The 21,166-nt window shown below is 54.8% G+C and overlaps 2 protein-coding genes across 4 annotated transcripts; one reads left to right on the plus strand and one right to left on the minus strand.

Annotated features, from left to right (window-relative positions):
- The first annotated feature begins 4,657 nt into the window (after positions 1-4,657).
- On the plus strand, positions 4,658-11,685 carry AP1S1 (adaptor related protein complex 1 subunit sigma 1). 2 transcript variants are annotated; one of them, XM_006047298.3, is made up of 5 exons: positions 4,658-4,781; positions 7,137-7,315; positions 8,144-8,252; positions 9,494-9,631; positions 10,900-11,685. In XM_006047298.3, the coding sequence occupies exons 1-5, from the start codon at positions 4,779-4,781 to the stop codon at positions 10,945-10,947; spliced, it is 477 nt and encodes a 158-aa protein (XP_006047360.2). In that variant the 5' UTR covers positions 4,658-4,778; the 3' UTR covers positions 10,948-11,685. The 2 variants fall into 2 exon arrangements, with proteins under 2 accessions (XP_006047360.2, XP_006047361.1); XM_006047299.3 differs by lacking the exon at positions 4,658-4,781 and adding an exon at positions 6,105-6,512.
- An 878-nt stretch (positions 11,686-12,563) lies between these two features.
- VGF (VGF nerve growth factor inducible) lies at positions 12,564-20,534 on the minus strand. Of its 2 annotated transcripts, none has more exons than XM_044936239.2 (3): positions 20,208-20,534; positions 15,482-15,701; positions 12,564-14,961 (listed from the first exon to the last, which is right to left on the minus strand). In XM_044936239.2, the coding sequence occupies exon 3, from the start codon at positions 14,939-14,941 to the stop codon at positions 13,082-13,084; it is 1,860 nt and encodes a 619-aa protein (XP_044792174.2). In that variant the 5' UTR covers positions 14,942-14,961; positions 15,482-15,701; positions 20,208-20,534; the 3' UTR covers positions 12,564-13,081. The 2 variants fall into 2 exon arrangements, with proteins under 2 accessions (XP_044792174.2, XP_025131213.2); XM_025275428.3 differs by having other exon boundaries at positions 20,193-20,534.
- Positions 20,535-21,166: the final 632 nt, after the last annotated feature.

Consider the following 21,166-nt stretch of genomic DNA (forward strand, 5'->3'; position numbering starts at 1 on the left):
AGGTAGCTGGAAAACCAAGAGATGGGATGGTTTCAGGGGAAGGGAGAAGGAAGGTACTCATTTGTGGCAAAGGAAGTTTGAGATGACAATGGAACTTTCCAGTCGGGGAATCCAGTACATTTATTCAGCCAGTGGCGGCACCTGCTGTGTGCCAGGCCCTGTGCTCAGCACAGGAGAAACAGAATATGAAGCCCTGGTGGTCCAGTGGCTAAGACTCCATACTCCTAATGCATGGAGTGGAACCGAGGTTCCGCCTCAGGTTAAGGAACTAGATCTCACCTGCCCCTACTAAAAATACTGCCTGCCATAACAAAGACCCAGTGCAGTCAAATAAACTATTTTTACAAGAAAAACAAAATGAAGACAGCTTGTCCTCCAGCAGGAATAATAGATATTGGATAGGTACTACTATTTAGAAATTAGAATTTAGCATATTTGGGGTGAGAAGTAAGATTTAAATATCTAGGACTTCCCTAGTGGTCCGGTAGTTAAGAGTCCACCAGCTGCCAATGCAGGGGACTCAGGTTAGATCCCTGATCTGGGAAGATCCCATGTGCTTTGAGACAACAGCCTGCACACCAAAATTACTGAGCACGAGCTCTAGAGTCTCTGAGCTACAACTACTGAAGCCTGAGGCCGCAACAAGAGAAACCACTGCAATGCGCACCACAACTAGAGAAAGCTCCAGCATAGACAAAAATAAATGAATAAGCTAAAATTAAAAAAAAATCTAGATGAGGTAACCATGCACACCAGTCATAACTGAAGTCAATCACCAAGCACCGTGAGAGGTACTGTAAAGAAATAAAAGATGAGTAAGACACCATCCCACGAGGCGCTTCCAAACCAGCTGAACAGGTGGGGCCAACTCGCATGTGTGGCCAACGGAAGGTACAACCTGATTACCAAGTTTACCAATCAGAGTTCTGAGTTACTGGGGACTGAAACCAACCCTGGCTAAATGAAACACAAAAGGAAACTGAGGAGCTCAGGGAATTGTCCGGAGGGCCAGAGAACCAGCAGAAGGTCTCATGCTAGAGACAGTGGCCCAAATCACAGATCATGGGATGCCTACAGGGTACCCCTTGCTAGCACAGGATGCTGCCGTTGGTGCCACTCCACCTGCGCCCTAGGCTTTGTCTTCTGACCCTCTGCCAGAATTCAGAGGTATTCAAGACCCTTCAGAATTCAAATTCAATACTTTGAATTCAGAATTCAAAATATTCAGGACCCTTACCTGTCCTCATTACCCCATCCCCACCTCATTCCCTCCTGGATCAAAGTCCAAGTTGGTGGATGGACTAGCCGAGTCCAGCAGACAGGCTCATGCTGTGGGCACAAAAAGCAGATTTAAATGCTACACTGAGAGGTTGTGCTATTTCCCCCTGGCATCATAATGTGAGGATTCCCAAACCCTAGGAAGGGGGTTTAGAGCCAGTGAAGTGAAAAAGAATGGCAAACATCTACCACACAAAGTATTCAGGACTATTAGGAACAGCACACGATAAGGTCCTAATTGCTTAGTTAAAAAAAGAAGAAGTTAAAAAAAACTCGAGATGACTCAAATGACATCATCAGAGAACAATGATTACTTACAGAATGAGCCAAAAATGGTTGCAGGGAGCATCATCATGAGAGGGAGAAAGACAGATCACAGACTCAGAAATGAAAGGCTTCAGGGGCCATCTGGGCCCCCCTTCCACCCACTGCAGGAACTGCTTCTACAACCAGATGAGGGAAGGCTCAGGGAGGTGTCAGCATGGGCTTTGCCAGATAACAATACAAACACCAATCGTACCTGTGAAGAAGAATCTCACCTCTTCTATTTTTCCATTTATACAAGTGGCACCACTAATCCTTCAGACTCATCTTTGATTCTTCTTCCTCCTCTACTTAGATGAGTTCGCAACTTCAATTGATTGGCCCATTACAGGTATCTCTCAAATTTGTCCAACTCCATGGGCTTCCCTCATAGCTCAGTTGGTAAAGGAGACCCTGGTTCTCAATCCCTGGGTTGGGAAGATCCGCTGGGGAAGGGATAGGCTACCCACTCCAGTATTCTTGGGCTTCTCTTGTGGCTCAGCTGGTAAAGAATCTACCTGCAATGCGGGAGACCTGGGCTCAAACCCTGGGATGGGAAGATCCCCTGGAGAAGGGAAAGTATTCTGGCCTGGAGAATTCCATGGACTGTATAGGTTATGGGGTCCCAAAGAGTCAGACATGACTAAGTGACTTTCACTTTCACTTTTCATTTCATCTTTATGTCTAGATTCCCAAAACTGCCTCCTAGACTGGTGGTCCCCAACCTTTTGGGCACCAGGAGCTGGTTTCATGGAAGATAATTTTTCCACAGATGGCTAGGGGTGGTTTTGGGATGATTCATGCACATTATAATTACTGTGCACTTTATTTCAATTATTATTACATCAGCTCCACCTTAAGTCATCAGGCATTAGATCCTCGAGTTGGGGACCCCTGTCCCAGATGATCTTGCAGCCTTCCATTTGTTCTTTCAAATTGTCCCCATATTACGATAAGATTAACCTTCTGAAAATGTTTTCCACTAAGTTATTCACCAGCTTGGACAATCATAATGACTCCCAACTTCCCACTGCATCAAATCCAAACTTACCTGCAGATACAAGTTTATTGGAGCCACTAACTCATAGATTATCTATGTATATCATTCACTAACAATGAAGAAATGTAGTCCACCATCTTCTAGCTAGTTTAAACCACTTAGGTCTGTGATTCTACATGAGCAAAACCCATATTTCTAACAATTCTCTCATGAATCTTATCTTCTCTGCAGCTAGGAACAGCATATCAAGATAAGGAATTCTAGAAAATGCCATCTTTTCAAGGAGTGTAGGTGCTTACATCTCTGGATCTTCCGCACTTCTTCGGGCTGTTGCCTAGATCTCTTCTTTGCCTCACTTCTCATTACTTCTTTATAAACAACCTTCTCCTCTCCCCCATGAGCACATTTTATTATTTTGCCTTCTGTCCTTCTTACACACTCTGATTCCTTCTTTTCACTCTGTAACAAAAGACTCTTTCTAACTCTAACAACTTACCTTATTGATATTATTTCTGACCTAAAAAAATAACACCAAGATAGTTCAGCCAACATTTATGCCATTGGCAAGCCTATGACATAGGCAGAGGAGAAAAGGACATGAAAAAGAAAGGATGAAGAAAAAGTACTAGAAGAAAGAAGTTGAGAAAAGCAAATAGTAGTAATTACTACTGATATTGCAATATCAACTGTTGACAATGTTTCAGATACTTTCTGCTACTGCTGCTGCTAAGTCACTTCAGTCGTGTCCGACTCTGTGTGACCCCATAGACAGCAGCCCACCAGGCTCCCCCGTCCCTGGGATTCTCCAGGCAAGAACACAGGAGTGGGTTGCCATTTCCTTCTCCAATGCATGAAAGTGAAAAAGTGAAAGTGAAGTCGCTCAGTCGTGTCCATCTTAGCGACCCCATGGACTGCAGCCTACCAGGCTCCTCCATACATGGGATTTGCCAGGCAAGAGTGCTGGAGTGGGGTGCCATTGCCTTCTCCCTCAGATATCTTCTATCCAGCCTCAAATCAGACCTGCAAGGTTGGTATTGCTATCTTCATTCTTAAAATGAGGAAATGGAGGTTTAAATGACCCACCCAAGACTGTACATCAGGTAAGGGTCAGAGACCAGATTGCATTGCAGGTGAATTAAGCCCACCCTCTTGCAACTAAAGCATATGACCTCCATAAAAAAGAGTAAGAAGAAAAGAACACAAAGCGGAGACAGGTAGGGCCTTACCAACAATTTCTTCAAGTGCTACTCAAAAATAATAGCATCATTAGTTACCAACAATTGTCTAGAAATATACCATTAAGCTTTTGGCATGACAAACTTTAAGATTTCCTCTTATCCATTTATATGCAAAGTCCTTTAGCTAGTCCTTTAGCACACACTCACACTTGCAAATCCTCTCAAAAAACATGTATTGCAATTTACCTCCGTCTCATCTTTACACCCTTGTCTGGGTTACACCGTCCCTTTTTAGCTTTGACCCATGCTAACTTTTCAAGATTTTCTTTATTTCTTCCTCTTTCTTTCCTCTTAATCATGTTTCTCCTCTTCCTTACATCACTTTTCTATCAGCTTCTCCTCTTCTCTTTTTATTTCTTGTCTGCCTCATTACCTATACCTTTCTCTTACTTTGAGTGTTGTTGCATCCAGCAGGTTCTCAGTAGATATCTGTTTTGAGCTCCATACTTTTCTCATACCTGCCCCACCACCACCCTTTGTCTTTGCCTTCCTCGTCTTTCCTCCTTCTCTACAGATAGTTTCCACCCTGCTCCCTCTCAATCGCCCACACCCCTTCCATTAAATCACCCTACTTCCTCACAAACTCCAGGGGTCATCTTATCCACCTCTCACCCCTTTTCCCGCCTTTTCCCCCCTAGGTTCCAAAGCGCGAGGACCTCATTGTCCTCCTCCATCTTCCAACCAGCCCACAAGACAGCCTTGTTACCATGACGACAGGGCACGCAAAGCTGAAGTCAAAGACCTGGTTGCCATGGCCACCGCTTCTCCGCCTCCGGCCCCGCCCGCGCGCCTCGCAGCGTCGGCGCCTGCGCAGTACGCAGCACATAGGTCCCCGGCGCCCGGGCGGACGGGGCGGGGCTTCAAGCGAGAGGGAGGGAAGGAGGCGAAAGGGTAAGAAAGGGAGTGGAGTTGGCGCCTACGGTGGCCGAAGAGGGACGCGCAGGGCCGGAGGCTGCAGGATGGTAGGCAGTGTGAAGAGGGAGGGGAGGGGGGACCGAGGGGCGTGGGCTGCACCTGCAGGGGTCCTTGGGGGCTGCCCTCTGTGTGAGCCGCTCTTTTCCTTCCTCCAGTTCTCAGAGGCCCTCACTTACCTGGGCGTGTGGGCGAGCCGGCCTCGGAAGGAAGAGCAGCTGAAAATGGCTTTCGGGAGAAGCGGCGGGGAGTGGGCGCGTTTGTAGGGCCAGAGGGAGGTGACTAGGGGGCGGCGGGACCGTCCGGAGCCAGGGGGAGCGCGCGGGTCGCGATCTCAGGGGTCCGAATCACTGCCGCAGGGAACTCGCGCGAGGAACGGGGGCTCTGGGGCCTGTTGGAGGACGGAGGCGGCGGGGGTCGCCAGTCTCCGAGACCCTCCGTCCACGTGCAGCCCAGAGTGGAGCGGAGGCCGGCGGGGAGGGCGGTGTGTGGGAGGGGATCGTTCAGGGTGCGAGGAGTGGACGTCCTGCCTCGGTTTGTCGTCCTGCCCACCTGGAGGCGGGGATGAGGTGGGGGAAGACAGGTGGGCTCGAGTTTTGCTCTCTGGGACCCAGGCTTTGGCTTCCCGGCTCCGGTGCTCTTGGTTCTCCGCCCCCCTGCCCCATCCTTTTTCCGGAACGCAGGCCTTCCTTCTTCCTGCTCCCTGGCCCACCCTCCCATCCTAGCCTCCCTTGCACCACTCTTTTGCCCTCCGGCCACGCTAGCAGCGCTTCCCCTTCCCCGCTAGCAAAAAATACAGTTCTTTTGAATTCTGATCTGTAGCCGTCTAGACTAGTAGTGTTCCTCACACCCAGGACTCCAGCCCTGGTGGCATACACGGAGAGAAGAGCTACAGGGGGAGGGAGATCACTCCAGGATGTGGCCTGGAGCCCCCGCCCCCTGGAAATGGGAAACTGGGGGTGCACGGGGTAGTGAGAGCTCTGCACGTCTCCCCGCTCCAACTCCTTGAGCTTGTTCCAGGAACATTCCCTAGGCGAGCCACCCAGAATGGCTGTGTCCAAACTGAAGAACTGAAACGGAAATTGATCACCTGATACCTGGGGAGGTGTGGGCATGTTAGGGAGGCACCCTAAAAGGAAGAAAAAAAGGAATACCTCTGGCTATATGCCTGGATGGCTGAGTAGAGTGGAGGGTGGTGGAATCTAGGGGGTCCTGGTATCATGTTATGGACTTCCCTGGTAGCTCAGACGGCAAAGCATCTGTCTACAATGCAGGAAACTTGGGTTCGATCCCTGGGTCGGGAAGATTCCCTGGAGAAGGAAATGGCAACCCACTCCAGTACTCTTGCCTAGAAAATCCCATGGACGGAGGAGCCTGGTGTCCATGGGGTCGCAAAGAATCGGACACAACTGAGCGACTTCACTTGGTATCATGTGCTAACATAAAGGATACCGCTGGGCATAGGAATGGAGGGCAGTGTGTTGAGGACATTGGCTAGGGTGTATGGCTAGGATGGGGCAGAGGGCTGAAGGAGCTTCTTGGAAAGAAAATACCTGATTTTAGGATGGTGGTGGGTAGAAAGAGCAGGAAAGAAAGCAAGCATCTCTTTGCCATCAACTAAGGAGCTGCTCATCACTGTGCTAGCATTTTACCCACCTTTGGAAACCAGGTTTAGGAAACAGTAAGTCAGGGAATAATAATAATGTGTTCCAAGGTGTTATAGCGCTTACTTCATGCCAGGCGCTATTTCCTATGTCAGTTCCACCTAACAACTCTGTAAGGTAGGTACTTTTATTATTTCCATCTGACACACGGGGGAACTGAAGCCCAGAGAAATAAAGTAATGCCCAGGGCAAATTTCTCAACTAGTAGAGCCAGGATTCGAACCCACATGACAGACTCAGAAGCGCTGATGCTCCCTCCAAGAAAGGCACTTGCTAATGGGAATACCCAGTTGACCAGAAGGGCTGATGTTTTGAAGAAAGTAGGGTCTGTGAGGGAGAAGGCAATGGCACCCCCCTCCAGTACTCTTGCCTGGAAAATCCCATGGACCGAGGAGCCTGTTAGGCTGCAATCCATGGGGTTGCTAAGAGTCGGACACGACTGAGCGACTTCCCTTTCACTTTTCACTTTCATGCATTGGAGAAGGAAATGGCAACCCACTCCAGTGTTCTTGCCTGGAGAATCCCAGGGACGGGGGAGCCTGGTGGGCTGCTGTCTATGGGGTCGCACAGAGTCGGACACGACTGAAGTGACTTAGCAGTAGCAGCAGCAGGGTCTGTGAGGAGAAAAGAGTTGAATGGGAGGAGTTTGGGACTGGGGTTTTGGAGGAAACAAGCTCAGAGAATCAAAGCTCTAAACCTTGGCTCTGACTCCTCCTTCCTCTCCCTACCCCCCACCCCCAGATGCGATTCATGCTGCTGTTCAGCCGGCAGGGGAAGCTGCGGCTGCAAAAATGGTACCTGGCCACCTCAGACAAGGAGCGGAAGAAGATGGTTCGGGAGCTTATGCAGGTGGTTCTGGCTCGCAAGCCCAAGATGTGCAGCTTCCTGGAGTGGAGGGACCTCAAAGTTGTCTACAAGAGGTGACTCCTTACCTACTTTCAGACCTGCCTGGATCCTCCCTGACTGGGGTGTGGGATGGGTTCACCTGGCTGGGAAATAGGCAGTCCCTTAGTCTGGCAGAGGTTCCCTGGTGGCTCAGACAGTAAAGAATCTGCCTGCAGTGCAGGAGACCTGGATTCTATCCCTAGGTTGGGAAGATCCCTGGGAGAAGGGAATACTTATCTGCTCCAGTATTCTTGCCTGGAGAATCCCATGGAAAGAGGAGCCTGGCAAGCTACAGTCCAGAGAGTCGCTAACACTAACTAACTAGGTCTGGGAGAGCTGAGAGCTAAGGACATCTGGAAGGCAGTGATGAACTCCAGCCAGCCTTTACTTTCCAAATTCACCTTGAAGAGAGTCTTGTTCCCTCTTGGTTTTGCTCAAGCCTGGTGCCTACTTCACGCACCTACCTCTGTCCCAAAGGCCCGATCTTACCGATTGCACACATCCCTTGCAGCCTCACCGAACAGTCGTAGACCCTGGGCCACTTTCCCAATACACACACCCACAGACACACAAACCCTTTGTGGTTCCTTCTCTGAGCAGGTGAATTTGTTGGCTCAGGTTTTTGCTGAGTCAAACTGAATGGGTCAGAGGGAAAGAGCCTGTGTCTTTACCTGTGTTTATGAGAGGCACTAAGAGACACAGTGAGTTACTATTTGCTTACCCTGGAGCCACCCCACCTGTGTCCAGTAAGGACACAGATCAGGAATGGGGGAAATGGGAGGTTCGGGCACAGAATGCCTGGGTCCCGAAGCAGCCCCGGCAGCACTTCCAGCCATCCATCCCTCCTGTGTCCCCGTCCTCAGATACGCCAGCCTCTACTTCTGCTGTGCCATCGAGGGCCAAGACAATGAGCTCATCACACTGGAGCTGATCCACCGATACGTGGAGCTCCTGGACAAATACTTTGGCAGCGTAAGTCTCTCCACCCACCCGTTTCCGTGCCCGGCAATCCCCTTTTTCTACCAGATTCTGGGACCCTTCCAGTCTCTGTCCTGATTCAGGAAAGGGGAAGTTGGAACAGTGAGAACAGTAATTAATCTCCCTCTTTAAGCCTTAAGCCTATTAGCCATGCGTCTTAATCAGCCCCCCGAGGGAGAAGGGTAGGAACCAGAATCTGCCACTTAATCAATCCATCTAGAGCTCAGCTCAAACTTCCTACACAAGGACGGAGGCCATGTTCAGATAGTATCAGTGGTTCCTGACCTTGACTTTGCTTTGGAGACTTCTGGAGAGTTTTTTTTTAAACAATAGCGATGCCTGGGAATCACCCCCAGAGATTCTGAATGAACTGATCTGGGCTACAGCCTGGGCACTGGCAGTGAGCTCATATCTTAAATGGGGAATAGTAATAACTCCGTAATTTGTGTTTTACTTAACAGTTTACAAAGAGCTTTCAGGTTCTCCTGTTTGTTCCTCATTCCATGAGTAGGTGTTGGTGTCTCCATTTTTGGAAGAGAAAATGGACTCAAGAGAAGTTAAATGGCATGTACAGTTAGCTGGTTTCCTTCTAGGCTTTCCTGGCTCAGTGATAAAGAATCCGCCTGCCAATGCAAGAGACGTGGGTTCAATCCCTGGGTTGGAAAGATCCCTTGGAGAAGGAAATGGCAACCCACTCCAGTATTCTTGCTGGGGAAATCGCATGGACAGAGGAGCCTGGCGGGCTACAGTATATGGGGTCACAAAAGAGTCAGACACGAGTTAGCGACTAAAACAAGAGTTAGCTGGTTAGTGTCAGAGTGTGGCCTAGAATTGAAGTCATTTACTCTGTGATCCAGAGTCTCCTTCCCTGCCCTGTCACAGTGCCTGGGGGTGCGGGGAGTGGGGTGGGGATGGGCGGGGAAGCTGACCCAGCCTCTGGTAGGATTTGTGTCATAGATTTAGGGGAGAAGGCAACAGGAGTCAGGGTCAAGGGTAGACTCGAGCAACTAATATCTCATGATCAGAGGAAGAGGCAAGAGAAGGAGAAGGAAAAGCCAAATCCAGGACGAAAGCCTAGGGGTCGGGAGGACATAGAGCTGGGGCAAGAACCCAAGGTGGAGAGTGGTCATGAAAGCCATGGAGCCAAGGTGGGGAAAGAGCTGGGGAGGCTGGGGTGCAGGCGAAGGGGAGAATGCACCTTGACCCTCATGTCTGCCTCCTCTCCTGCCCCCCAGGTTTGCGAGCTGGACATCATCTTCAATTTTGAGAAGGCCTACTTCATCTTGGATGAGTTTCTGATGGGGGGAGACGTCCAGGACACCTCCAAGAAGAGTGTGCTGAAGGCCATCGAGCAGGCGGACCTACTGCAGGAGGTACGGGTCCGGGACAGTGAGGAGGAGGAAGAGGACCGTGGCCGAGGGCACTCTCCCTACCCTGGAGCCCTCACCTGTGGACCCCAGCTGCCCCCTTCCCGCCGCTACCGAAACGGCCCCCCTCCCTGTGGCGTCTGGCCCCCACGCTGCCAGGTTGGCCAGCTGGCCCTCAAGCCCTGACTGCTCAGGGTAGGAGGTAGTGGGGGTGGCAGACAGCCCGCCTGGACCAAGTCTTCCCCCTCCTTCTCCTGAGACCCAGAGTGTCTCATCCCAGCCAGATCGCCTTTGTCCCACGCTTCTCTTGGCATTTAGTGTTGCCCGGAGAATTGGAGAAGGGGCACTCAATAGGTCATTCTTTTTCTTCCCTGGTGTCTTCCCTTTTTTTAAAACACACACACATACTCAAAGCCTCTGCTGCTGAGAAGCAGAATTTTGCCCTGGGGATTTGGGGGTTGGGGTTGAGGGCACCTGGTTGTTGATTCTCTCTTCTATCCAACACCCCCGCCCTCACCCCATTACTGCCTGCCCCCTCTCTGCTGTGCCACTGCTGAGCCTTGGTGCAAGGAGATGAGTCACCGGAACCTGCAGTGATGAGCAAGCCGGCCTGAGCTGGCTCTGAGGAGGGGGAGAGGGGAGGGGGGGCTTATCCGTGCAGCAGGAGAAAGGGTAAAATCCAACTTGCTACCTCACTGGTCTAGCTCCCCCATCTCACACACACACACACACGTGCCCTGGCACTCGCACACCCACCCTGTTACTAGTGCTCTGCTCAGACCCTTATGACTCATCTCTCTGCAGTCTGGTCCACTTTCCTCAGGGACCCTTTGCCAACTTCTTAATGCCTCCCCCAACTCTGGAGAAAAAAAAAAAGGTCCCACCCAACCATCTGCCACCTCCAGCCCTGGGAAAGCAGGTTTCCCAGCTCCCAAGCCCCCATTTTACACCCTTCCCTTCAGCTAGTAAGGTCGAGCCCCCTGCTCACCAAGCTCCTGGCTTTGGGTTCTCTGGGTGGTGGTGGACTCAATCTGGTTGCCTCAGTTGGCTCTACAGGGTGGTCTCAGGAGGCTGGGGAGCTCCCCTAAAGGGTCCCCAGCCATTCCAGCCTTGGGCTTACTTGGGCTTCTCTCTCCCCTCTCCCCCGTGTCTCTGTGTCCGCCCCACCCCCCAATCCCGGTCTGCCTCTGTGATTGCTGCCCTCCCCGCCCCCCTCACCCTCACCCCGTCTCTCCTGGTGTCTCCCCATCACCCTCTGTCTGTCTCTGCCTTAGGAGGATGAGTCGCCACGCAGTGTGCTGGAGGAGATGGGTCTGGCATAGCCCTCACCCTGGGGCCGAGTGGAGATGTGGGGATCTGGTGGAGAGGTGGGGCATCGGTGGCCCTTTTCCTCTTGGTGGGACCCAGCTGCGCCTGCTCTGCCGCCTCACCTTTTTCTGCAGTGAGCTGTGGGCTCAGGACCCTCAAGCATTCCCTCCTTCCACCCCCTACCTCCTGTTTCCCCTTTTCTCACTGAAGGTTTTAAGGAGCTAGGAGGCAGGAAAATGTGACCAAGTCGGGGGTGCTATTTGGCTTTCATTCCCTGCCTTTGAAGAACCAGTGTCACCCCAAACTTCCCCCACCCTTATAACTGTAAATATATAAATATGTCAGGTTAAAGGGAAAAGGTTTTCAGGGCTCTTCTCTTCTCCCTGCCCCATAACCTACCTCCAGCCCTCCCCGCAGCCAGCCGGGGGCGGGCGGCCTCTCTGCCTGGGAGGGGGACTTCTGTGTCTCCAGAGGGAAGTCCTTTTCCCTCATCTGCCCCTCCCCTTCCTTCTTGGCTGCAGTGGGGCCTCTGTCCAGTGCCCGGGGAGGAACAGCATAGTTAATTTTTTTCTAACCTTGCTACTTTGAGGGAAGGGAGGGCTGGGGGGAGGGCAGGCTTTACGGAAGACTGGGCCCTGTCCCTCCTTCACTCTTCTTAAATTCTGGGTGAGGCAGGAGCTAAGGGGGTGGGGTGGGGAAAGTGTCTGATTCTTTTTCCTTCTCTCTGAAATAAAAGGAAAAGCATTTCTGGACTTTGGCTTGCTTAGGCTCTGTGAAGGAAGGCAGGGCTGCTGGAATCAGTGAGGACAGAAACAGAACCCTGCCCATTCCATTCCACTCTTCCCTGGAACTAGGATTGCCAGATTTAGGGCAAAAAAAAGAGGACGCCCAGTTCAACTTCTTATAATAATGAATAATGATTTTTTAGGATAAGTATGTCCTATGCAGGGCTTCCCTGTTGGCTCAGTGGTGAAGAATCCGCCTGCCAATGCAGGAGACTCAGGTTCAATCCCTGAGTCACGAAGATCCCCTGGAGAAGGGAATGGCTACCCACTCCAGTATTCTTGCCTGGGAAATCCCATGGACAGAGGATCCTGGCGGGCTACAGTCCACAGGTTTGCAAAAGAATTGGACACGACTGAGCATGCATGTATATGCTTAGAAAAGGTTTGACAAGCGGCTAAAACCAGGATGTTTCTTTAGCTGCCAACACCTCCCCATAGGAGGTGTTGATCATGTGAAGAAGATAGGACCAGGGAATTTAGGGAGCAGTTAAGGAAGGTAGGTGGGTAAGGTGGAGCAGGGGCCGTGGGGGGCCACCCATACTGCCTAAGTGGCCCTGAGATGGTTCAAAGAGCTTAACTAGGTGGCTCAGAGCTGCAGTTCCTTATTCACTCTGCATCTCTCTGCCCAGGGCCTGGGGTCTTGTGACTAATGGTCAAGCTGGCAGTGGAACTTAGCGCTTTCTAAAGGATGTGAACCCATTCTACCGCCGCCCCTCAAATATGGTTGAAAGAGGTTCTATCACTCAACCCTCGCTTTTGAGCAGGAGGTGGCTGGCGCTTCCCTCACCGCCCCTTGGGAAGGACCACACAGGCCCAAGGGGACGGGTGAATAACCGAGAACAAAGTCCTAATAAAATAGTCACTTTTATTTCTTAGCAAAACTATTTCCTCCGTGAGGGGTATTTACAACAGAGTAGGGAAAGAAGGGGTAAATTCACAGCGATCCAGAGAGGGCAGAGTGGCTCTTGGGAGGCCCAAAGGGCGGGAGACAAGACCTTTCACATAGTTAACTGGAAATGCTTTTTCCGGTTTCAGATCGGGACATCCCGAGAGAGGGACTAGGTGGGGACTGGGTCCCGCATGGGGAGTCGGGGGGGTGGCGGGCAGGGACTCGCACAAACTACCCGTCCGCCCGTGCTGGCCCCGAGATCCCCGCGAGTGAGTTTGAGGATTTCGGGCTTCCCACCAGCGAAGTCTTGACGGGTCTGTGCGCAGCGCGGGGGCGGGGCGGCCCGCGGGCAGAAGGGGGGCGGGGGCGGGGCTGAGTGGCGGCCGAGGGCGGGGCCGGGCGCATGCAAACACCAAGGGGTAAAGGAGCGACACGGAGGGGGGCGCGCGGGGGCGGGGCCGGGGCCGGGGCGTGTCACGGGCGCCGGAGCAGCACGTGCTCGATGTAATTCTCCAGCTCCTCCTGCTCCTGCAGCCGGCGCTCCTCGGCCTCCGCCTCCTCCTGCGCACGCCGCGCCTGGGCCTCCCGGTCGAGATAGTGGCGCGAAGGCGGCAGGGCGTGGTGGTAGTGGCGGCGGCGCGAGGCGGCTGGCGGCTGCAGCGTCCGCGGCCGGATGTAGTTGGGGAAAGGGTGATAGGGCCCCGGGGAAAACACCTCGTCCTCCTCCCGATCCCACGGCGGAAGCACCTCGTTCCAGTCGGGCAGCTCTTCCCGGGCGGGGGCGGGGGCGGGGGGCGGGGGCTGCGGGGAGCGGGCGTGAGTCGGGGCCGGTGCGGCCCGGGGGGGCGGCACAGGCTCGGGAGGGGCGTTCTTCTTCCGCTTCCGCTTCTCTTCCACCTCCTCGATGATGCTGACCACGTCGTCCGCGGGCAGGTGGAGTTTGGTGGACAGCTCAATGAGGCTATCGATCGTCTGCGGGTCCATCTCTTCGTCGTCGTCCTCGTCCTCCGCCCCGCCCTCCTCTGCCCCCTCGGCCTCTTTGCGGCGGTGGCCGGGCGTCTCCTCCTGGGAGCGCTTGTCTTCGGCTCCGGCTTCGCCGTCCTCCTCCTCGGCGAACAGGAGCGCGTTCTGTCGCGCCCTCTCCGCCTCCTCCGCCTCCGCCTCCGCCTCCGCCGCCTCCTCATCCTCCTCCCCCACCCTCTCCTCCCCGCCGCGTCTCTCCTGCTCCGCCTCCTCCTGCTGCCTCGCTGTCTCTCGCCCGCCCCCCTCCTCCTCTTGCAGCCCCCGACCCCCCAGGCCGCGCTGCCGAGCCCCGCCCTGCAGCAAATACTGGAGCAGCAGGTCAGAGGCGAGGTCGGCCAGCCGCTCTTCCTGCGCCGCCGCCTGCCGGGTGGCCTCCGCCTGCCGCCTCCCGGCTTCTACCTGCGCCAGCCCTTGCTGTAGAAGGCGCTCCCCCGCCTCAGTGCCGCCCAGGAGGGAGGTCTCCGGCCGGCGCGCCTTGGGAAAGGGAGCAGCCAGGCCTTGGTACGCCTTGGACAAGGGTGCCAATGCCTCACCTAGGTGTGTTTTGGGGGAGGACCCTCCTTCCCCGAACTGGTGGGCTTCGGGAAGGGGTCCGCTCTCTGGCACACGCGCCTGGAATTGCGGGGGAGCAGGGGGCGGCAGGGGCGCGCGCTCCGGGACGCGCGCCTGGAACTCTCCCCAGGAAGCGCGCCACACACGCTCCGGCCCGGGGCTCTCCAGGTTGACTCGGGTCAGCGTGTGCGTGCGGGTTTCCGTCTCTGCTGCTGCCGTCTCTTGCTGACGTTTGGCGCTGCTCGGACTGAAATCTCTCAGTTCCTGAAGCAGGGAAGCTAGCGCCTCGAGCTCCTCCGAGGGATCGGGCGCCTCGGCACCATTCTCCTGAGTCTGAGGACGAGGAGGGGCCGCGGGCGCCTGGGTCTCTGGCGCTGGGAGACTGTGGGTCTGGCTGCGCACGGTCTCGGTCAGCAGAGATTCTGCTGTTTCTTCCTCTGGCCGCTGCTGGGAGCCGCCGGGCGCCGGGGGCGAGGCCGGGCGGTCGAGCGCCTGCAGCAGCACCGCGGCCAGCGCCCGGGGATCCACGCCCTGGAAAAGCTCTCCCTCGTCCTGCGGCTCTGAATTTCGAGCGGCTCGGACCTCTAGGGCGCTAACATCCTTCGGCCCGAGCACTGCGTCCCCAGCTACCGGCTCTTTATGCTCAGAGCTGGGAGGAGGTGGCTGAGCCTCAGGGTAACCGGGGGGCGCTGCTCCCAACCCCTTGATCAGTAGAAGCAGGCAGAAGAGGACAGTAGCCGGCAACCTGAGCGATTTCATGACCGAAGGACTGCCGGAGACTGTGGGGAAAAAAAAAAAAAAAATAGAAGGGACCAAAGAAAGAGAGGGTTTCTGTAAGAATTTTTCCGCTCTCTGATTTTATATCCCCTTCCCCCATATTTAATCAGGAAATCCGGGGCTTCCCTTGTCTCCCTGACCTTACCCAGAAAAGGGACGTTTAGGAGCAAAGGAGGACGATGTTGTGCCGATCTCTGGAATCGTGTAAATGGGGAAACGCCTGCAACCCTTGCTCCCCCAGTGCCTCCTCGCCCCCTTCCCTGAGCCATCTCACTGCCAGCGCCCACATACTAAGCAGCAAGGATGCAGGGGGGAAAAAATCTACTCCCTCCCCGCAGGACTCCCCGGATGGTGCGTGGGCGACTTCAGCAGCAAGAGAAAAGCGGCGACTCCCCCATTTACAGGGACCCTTCCCGGGGGCTCCCCGCTGTGTTTTCAACACTCCCATCTGTGGGGAGAGAGAACCCTCCCTTCACGCCCACGACTGCCGAGGGTTTGAGGGACGGACAGCAGAGTATTTACCAGCTGGTGCCACGACGCGGGAGGTGGAGAAGAGGGTCGGGGCGGGGTGGGGACAGGGGAAGATCGGGATGCGTCCGCCTCGGCTCCGAGCGGTGGCTAGGATACGAGCGATGGTCGAGGTCTGGCGTCCAGTGCGCTGGGCTCAGCTGGGTCCGCGCGGCTCCGGGAGACTCGCTCGCTCAAGCTTCAGCACGCTGGACAGCGCCCGCGCCGCCACCGCCTTATAAAGAGGAGCGCGCGGGGTCACGTGGGAATCGCCCCGCCCCATTGACGTCAATGTTCATTCATGGGGAAGCGGGCGGGCGCCTAGAGGCGGGAGGACGCCCAACGATTGGAGGATGCGTGCCTCTCGCGGCCCGCGCCTGCGCGCCGCGGGCCTCGGTTGGAGGGGCGTGCGCTAGCCTAGCACCGGGGAAATGAATGAATGAAGGAATGAATGAATGAAATGCTGAGGCGGGCGGGGCAGGGGGCTATGAATGAATGAAGGAGGGACGAGGAGAAAAGGATGAATGAATGAATGGAAAAATGAATGGAAGGGTGAATGCAGAGCCGCTGCAAGGCGGGAGGGTGGGTTACAGAGCAACCTGCAGCGGCGGGAACCCGGCGAGTGGAATAGGGTGGGGGCACTCTCAGCGTCTGACTGGGCCCCAGTAGGAGATCCATACTGGGAAGGGGGAAGATAAGACTCCAGAACTGAGGAGGGAGCCAGACTCCCCGTCTCCTGACTGCAGGGTCCATGGGAAACACGCCCAAGGACGGCGTGAACCTGAAGAGAAGGGATGGTTCTGCGCGCCTGCGGGCGCTGTCCGCGGACCTGCGGTGCGGGGTGCGTGCCCTGGGCTGGGGCACATGGGTGGATCTTGCGGTTTGAATGATCTGGACGCAAAGGATCCGAGTTGGAACAGACAGGGGAAAGACTGAGGATATGTGTGCCTCTGTGTCGTGTCTGTCCGTGGTCGGTGCGTGTCTGGAGAAAAAGGTGTGTCTGCCCTTCTGTCCAGTTGACTCTGTAGCGTGTGTTGGCGCCCCCGCAGTGCCCTTTTTCAGACCACCTCTCCTCACCACCTTCTTGCTTCTTCCCCTCCCGCTGCTACCCACCAAAGGACATTTGGAGGACGAGAGCAGACCTGGTGGGGAGGGGGTTGTGCAGGTGGGGGGGGGGGGTGACTCAGTTCAATCTCTCTTCGTTGCTTAAAGGGAAGATTTGAACGCGATGCGGGTGGGGGGTGGAGGGTGGGAGTGCAACGTCAGAGATCACCCCTCTCTGCCACCAGACCCCTTGTCCGAATCTCCTGTCAGAGGGGTTGGGGTTGGGGCTGGGGGGCTTGGATAGTTAGAGATTCGGGGAGTGGGGGACGGTGGGGGGCGATGACGCACAGATTGCGCAAAGAGAATCCATCAGCGAGCCGGGTCCAGTGAAGGGAGACCAGCCGTAGGCGGGGGTGCGGGGAGGGGGGGGGGACGGAAATGAGGAGGGGGCAGGGAAAGGGGAGGAGGCGAGGGGAGCAGCCACTGCAGGAATGAAGGGGAGGGAGGGGAGCTGGAGGGGGCTGCGGTGCAGGCAGAGAGCTGTGCGGGGGTGTGGGCAGGGAGAGCGGGGAGTGGAATGACACATGCCAGACACACAAGAACTGCGGACACAGGGCTGCCCATGGGCACATACAGGGCACCCTCGCCCTAAGACTCTGGAAACCAGGATTGGGGCTGCCTGCCAGGAGCTCAGAGACTCTTTCAGAGCTAGTCCTCACCCCCTTCCTCATCTTCCTAGTATTGACCCTCATCCTCTCCTCTCTCTCTCTCTCTCTCTCTCTCACACACACACACACACACACTCACGTGCTTTCCCTCTATAGCCAGCAGTGGCTTCTCGGGTCCATCACTGGCTCCACTTTCCCAGAAGAAAGCCCATCAGCTCTGCGGGGAAAAAGGTGGGGAGGAGTAGAGATAGAGGAAAGAGAAGAGATGGGGGCAGGAGAGGGAGGCAGGGAGGCAGGCATCTGGAACAGGTAGAAGGATCAGGCTAAAGAAAAAAAAAAGAAAGGAGAACCAAGGTGACTGTGAAGATGCCAAAGAAAGGAGGGAGAGGAGGGGGCAGCAGACCTGAGACTGGGCTTCATCCCCCTCCCCCCAAACTATCTAGGGCCTCCCCCTACCCCTATGGGTTCCCCTTATTCCTCTTCCTCTTCATCCCACCTCCCCTTTATCCTCCCTGCCTGGTTACTGAGAGCAGTGGAATGGGGAGGGGGGGGTCACGTTACCTTCTTGAGGAGGATGAATCAGAGAGAGATGGCTCAGACATCTGGTGGGGGGAGGGGAAGCCATCCAAGAGAGAAGGAAAGAGGGAGGGAGGCAAGGGGGACAGAGCGAGAGGCTGATGGGGCTAAGAGACCAAGTATGAGATGAAGGAGACAGGCATCTAGAGAAACTGTGTTCCCGCAGGCTTGTGTATGTGCATGTACATATGTATGCATTGTGTTTGTGTGTATAGAGATTAATGAAACAGGGGTGGAAAGAAAGGGAATGGGGAGGCCAATTATGCGTTTAATCAGATAGAGAATGGATAGGCATGGGAACGTTCCAATTTAAATACGTAAATTTTCTCTTTCAATCTGTGGGGCTGTGTTTTTGCCTGTTTCCAGGTGTCTGTGTGTGACTATTAGTGTTTGTGGGTCCTGATTCCTCTGAGTGCCTGTATACCTGTGCGGTTGGGAGTCTGAGTGCATCCACTCTGGGCATCTGCTGGTGTCTGAAAAGCATCAACTGGCTTGATGCATCAACAATGTATGTGTACCCCTGTGTCTGTGCATTTCTCTGGATCCTTCCGTGCTTATTGATATATGTTGTTCTGTGACTTCCACATGCCTTTGATCTGTCCTACCCCTCCCCCACATTTACCTTCATCTCTAAATTTCTGTGCAGGAAAGTCTCAGTGTGCTAGCCACTCTTCTGCAGCCCCCAAGCTCAAGCTCCCCCCACCCCTTTTTTTTTGCGTGTTCCCTCCTTCTTTCATTCTTCTCTAACCTTTTCTTCCTCCACTCAGCCCAGAAGTCCAGGGGAGCTTCAGTCATTATGGCATGGGGGAGGGGACAATGAGGGAGAAGCCAAGGCAACAGTGTTGGTGATTCCACCATCTAGAATATGTCTGCATGGGCTCTGAATCTCTGGGTCTGATTGTGCCTCTCTCCATCCCAGTTCCCTGCCTGGGGTCAGTTCATTCACACGCACCCTACCTCGCAAAGACGTGCTGTGCCTTTCACATCCTACCGCCTCTAGGGGGGCTTCTGGAAAAGAGCTGGACTAGGGACAGGTTCCTGGAATTGGAGAGAGGAGGGAGATGGCAGGAAAGAAGGAGCAATGAGAGAGACAGAGCTGGAAAAGGCAAAGCTGAGACGGGGAGTAGGAGGAGATGCCTGTTTGCTCTGAGATACTTGTACAAATCCATCTCTTGGTCTTTGTTTCTGAATCTCTCATACTCTCCAGGAGGGTGCTAAGAGAAGATGGGGTCCAACCAAGTAGAGATCCAAGCTGAAGGTTTGGAAAACCAAGGAAGAGGGACAGAGCACTGGGTCTTTTCCCTGAGAAGGTTTGGGAAAGAAGAGGGTAGGGGGTTGGGTCCCCCTCCCCACAGTGCAGCTCACTCCCCTCTCTTCTTCCCTTCCCCCCAACCGGTGACTCACCTCTGCAGCCTTTAATGCGTCATCGATGGTGGGGGGTGGGGGACCGGCAGGGAGGGGCACTTTATGAGGGAGGCTGGGGTCTTCACTTTGAATGGAAAGAAGGTGCTTTAGAACCCCCTGGAAATGACCCCATTAGAATGCATCATTGCCTATCCCCTGCCCACCCCAGTTCAGGAGGGTTTGGAGTCCTGGGAAGGGGACTGAAAGAGGGCTAGGGGCTACTGGTGGGTCTGGGAAGGATGAGTAATAGGAAGGGGGTCCTCACCCTGATTTTTAATCCCAGGGTCCTATTACCTCATACCCCCACCCACTCCTGGGTGGGGGAGGGGAGACCCAGCAAGACGGAGGAGGGCAAAGCCGCAGAGATGAGTCACCAAGACAGGAAAAGAGAGAGAGCAAAAGAGACAGAGATGAGGAGAGACACAAAGAGAGACAGCTACTGGAAAGACTGAGAAAGGAAGACACACACACACACCATCACACCATCACATCATCACACCATGAAGATGGTATCCACAAACTAACAAGAGAAAGGAGACTGTATTTCCATAATCCTGAGCCAGACTTCTCCAACATCCACTTGACACACACACCACTATCATTCACAGTTGCACTGATATCCTGAGACACACCCTCTTACACAAACACAATGTCACACCTAGTCTAGCAGAGTCACCCAGACACATGTTGAAGATGTAACCAAGACAGTGGAATGGAGGTTCAGGTTGAGAGCCCTCGATGTCTTTTACACGGGATGATGGGAGGGGGTAAAAGCGCTAAAGGGATATAACTTCAAAAATCCAAGGCTCACAGGCTATGCCTTGCACACGCAACAATAAAGAGTCCCCCACCTCCCCATGCCCACATACATGGTAACCTATCAAGAATCCTCCTTATCAAGAAGCCACTTGAAGTGCCTGGTTGTGGGGTACGCCAGGCGCGTAGCCCCGAATACATCCCACCCAGACACCCCCTGACTCGTACACACATGTACAGAAACACAGACACACAAAGACGCCCATGGACACACTCACACGGACGGAAACCACCTTGCGCTGCCTCGCCCGCGTCCGCGCAGGTCCTGGCGCCCCCGCGTGGTACTTTTCGGGATCGCAGTCCCCGCCGCTCCGGAGCTCGGCTCCCGCGGGGCGGCGCCCAGGCTCCCTCCACCTCTTGCCCCTCCGGTGCGGTGCCCACCCAGGAACGGGGAGAAGGGGAGCGCACTGGCCACGAGAGAGCCGACAGCTGTGAGTTAGACCCCTGAGTCGTGGGGATGAGGCAGGCTGGTTCCGGATGCCAGGGGGAACTTGCGAGAAGAGCAAGAATTTGAAACAGCACTGGACCACCCCTCCACCGCCCCACGCCGGCCAACACACACACACCCGCCCCCGGTCCAGGGGAAAGCGAGGCCCAGGGCCGGTCCAGGCGCCGCGCCGCTGCCCGCCTCGGTTCTGAGCAATCACTTCTTTCTGCCGCTTGGTTGGGGTGGGGGTGGGGGCGCGCCACGGCCAGCAGCCCTCCCCAGCTCCCCTCCAGGAAGTCATTAGCCCCGTTGCCACAGGGCTTAGAGATCCTCTCTAATACAGGCTGCTGGGGAAGTGGGGGAGGACAATGCATCTCAGCCCTCCTCACTGACAAGAAGTGAAACAGACACAGAAGGTGGGCTAAGGGGCCCGTTTTATTGCAACACAGCCATGGTTGAAGTGGCAAGGAGGCTCGGCAGCTCGACCAGGCACAGAAAGCCGAAACGGGGGAAAGTGGTTCCCTTGGTCCACCCCCGTGCACCCCCTGTCGCCCTCCTCTGTCCACGCCTTTGATTCCATCCCCCCCACTCCCCCACCCCGCCGTGCCGGCTCTCAATGACTCCCTTTGGACAATGACTGTCCATTGTCCAACAGGAAGCTCCAGCTACAATGAGGTTCCGACATGTGCTCTGGGCTGGGGACACCTGGTTTCTAGTCCCTGCCAGGCTCCCAGCTATTGTGAGCCACTTGGAAGTCACTCGGGT

Source organism: Bubalus bubalis, chromosome 24, assembly GCF_019923935.1.
Source record: "Bubalus bubalis isolate 160015118507 breed Murrah chromosome 24, NDDB_SH_1, whole genome shotgun sequence".
In the NCBI taxonomy this organism is placed as follows: Eukaryota; Metazoa; Chordata; class Mammalia; order Artiodactyla; family Bovidae; genus Bubalus; species Bubalus bubalis.

Bases quoted from the DNA above. Each gene is read 5' to 3' on its own strand.
- AP1S1 (XM_006047298.3), top strand. The intron at 8,253-9,493 runs GTAAGTCTCTCC...CCTGCCCCCCAG, and splicing joins TGGACAAATACTTTGGCAGC to GTTTGCGAGCTGGACATCAT. The intron at 9,632-10,899 runs GTACGGGTCCGG...TCTCTGCCTTAG, and splicing joins AGGCGGACCTACTGCAGGAG to GAGGATGAGTCGCCACGCAG.
- VGF (XM_044936239.2), bottom strand. From the start codon at position 14,941: ATGAAATCGCTCAGGTTGCCGGCTACTGTCCTCTTCTGCCTGCTTCTA.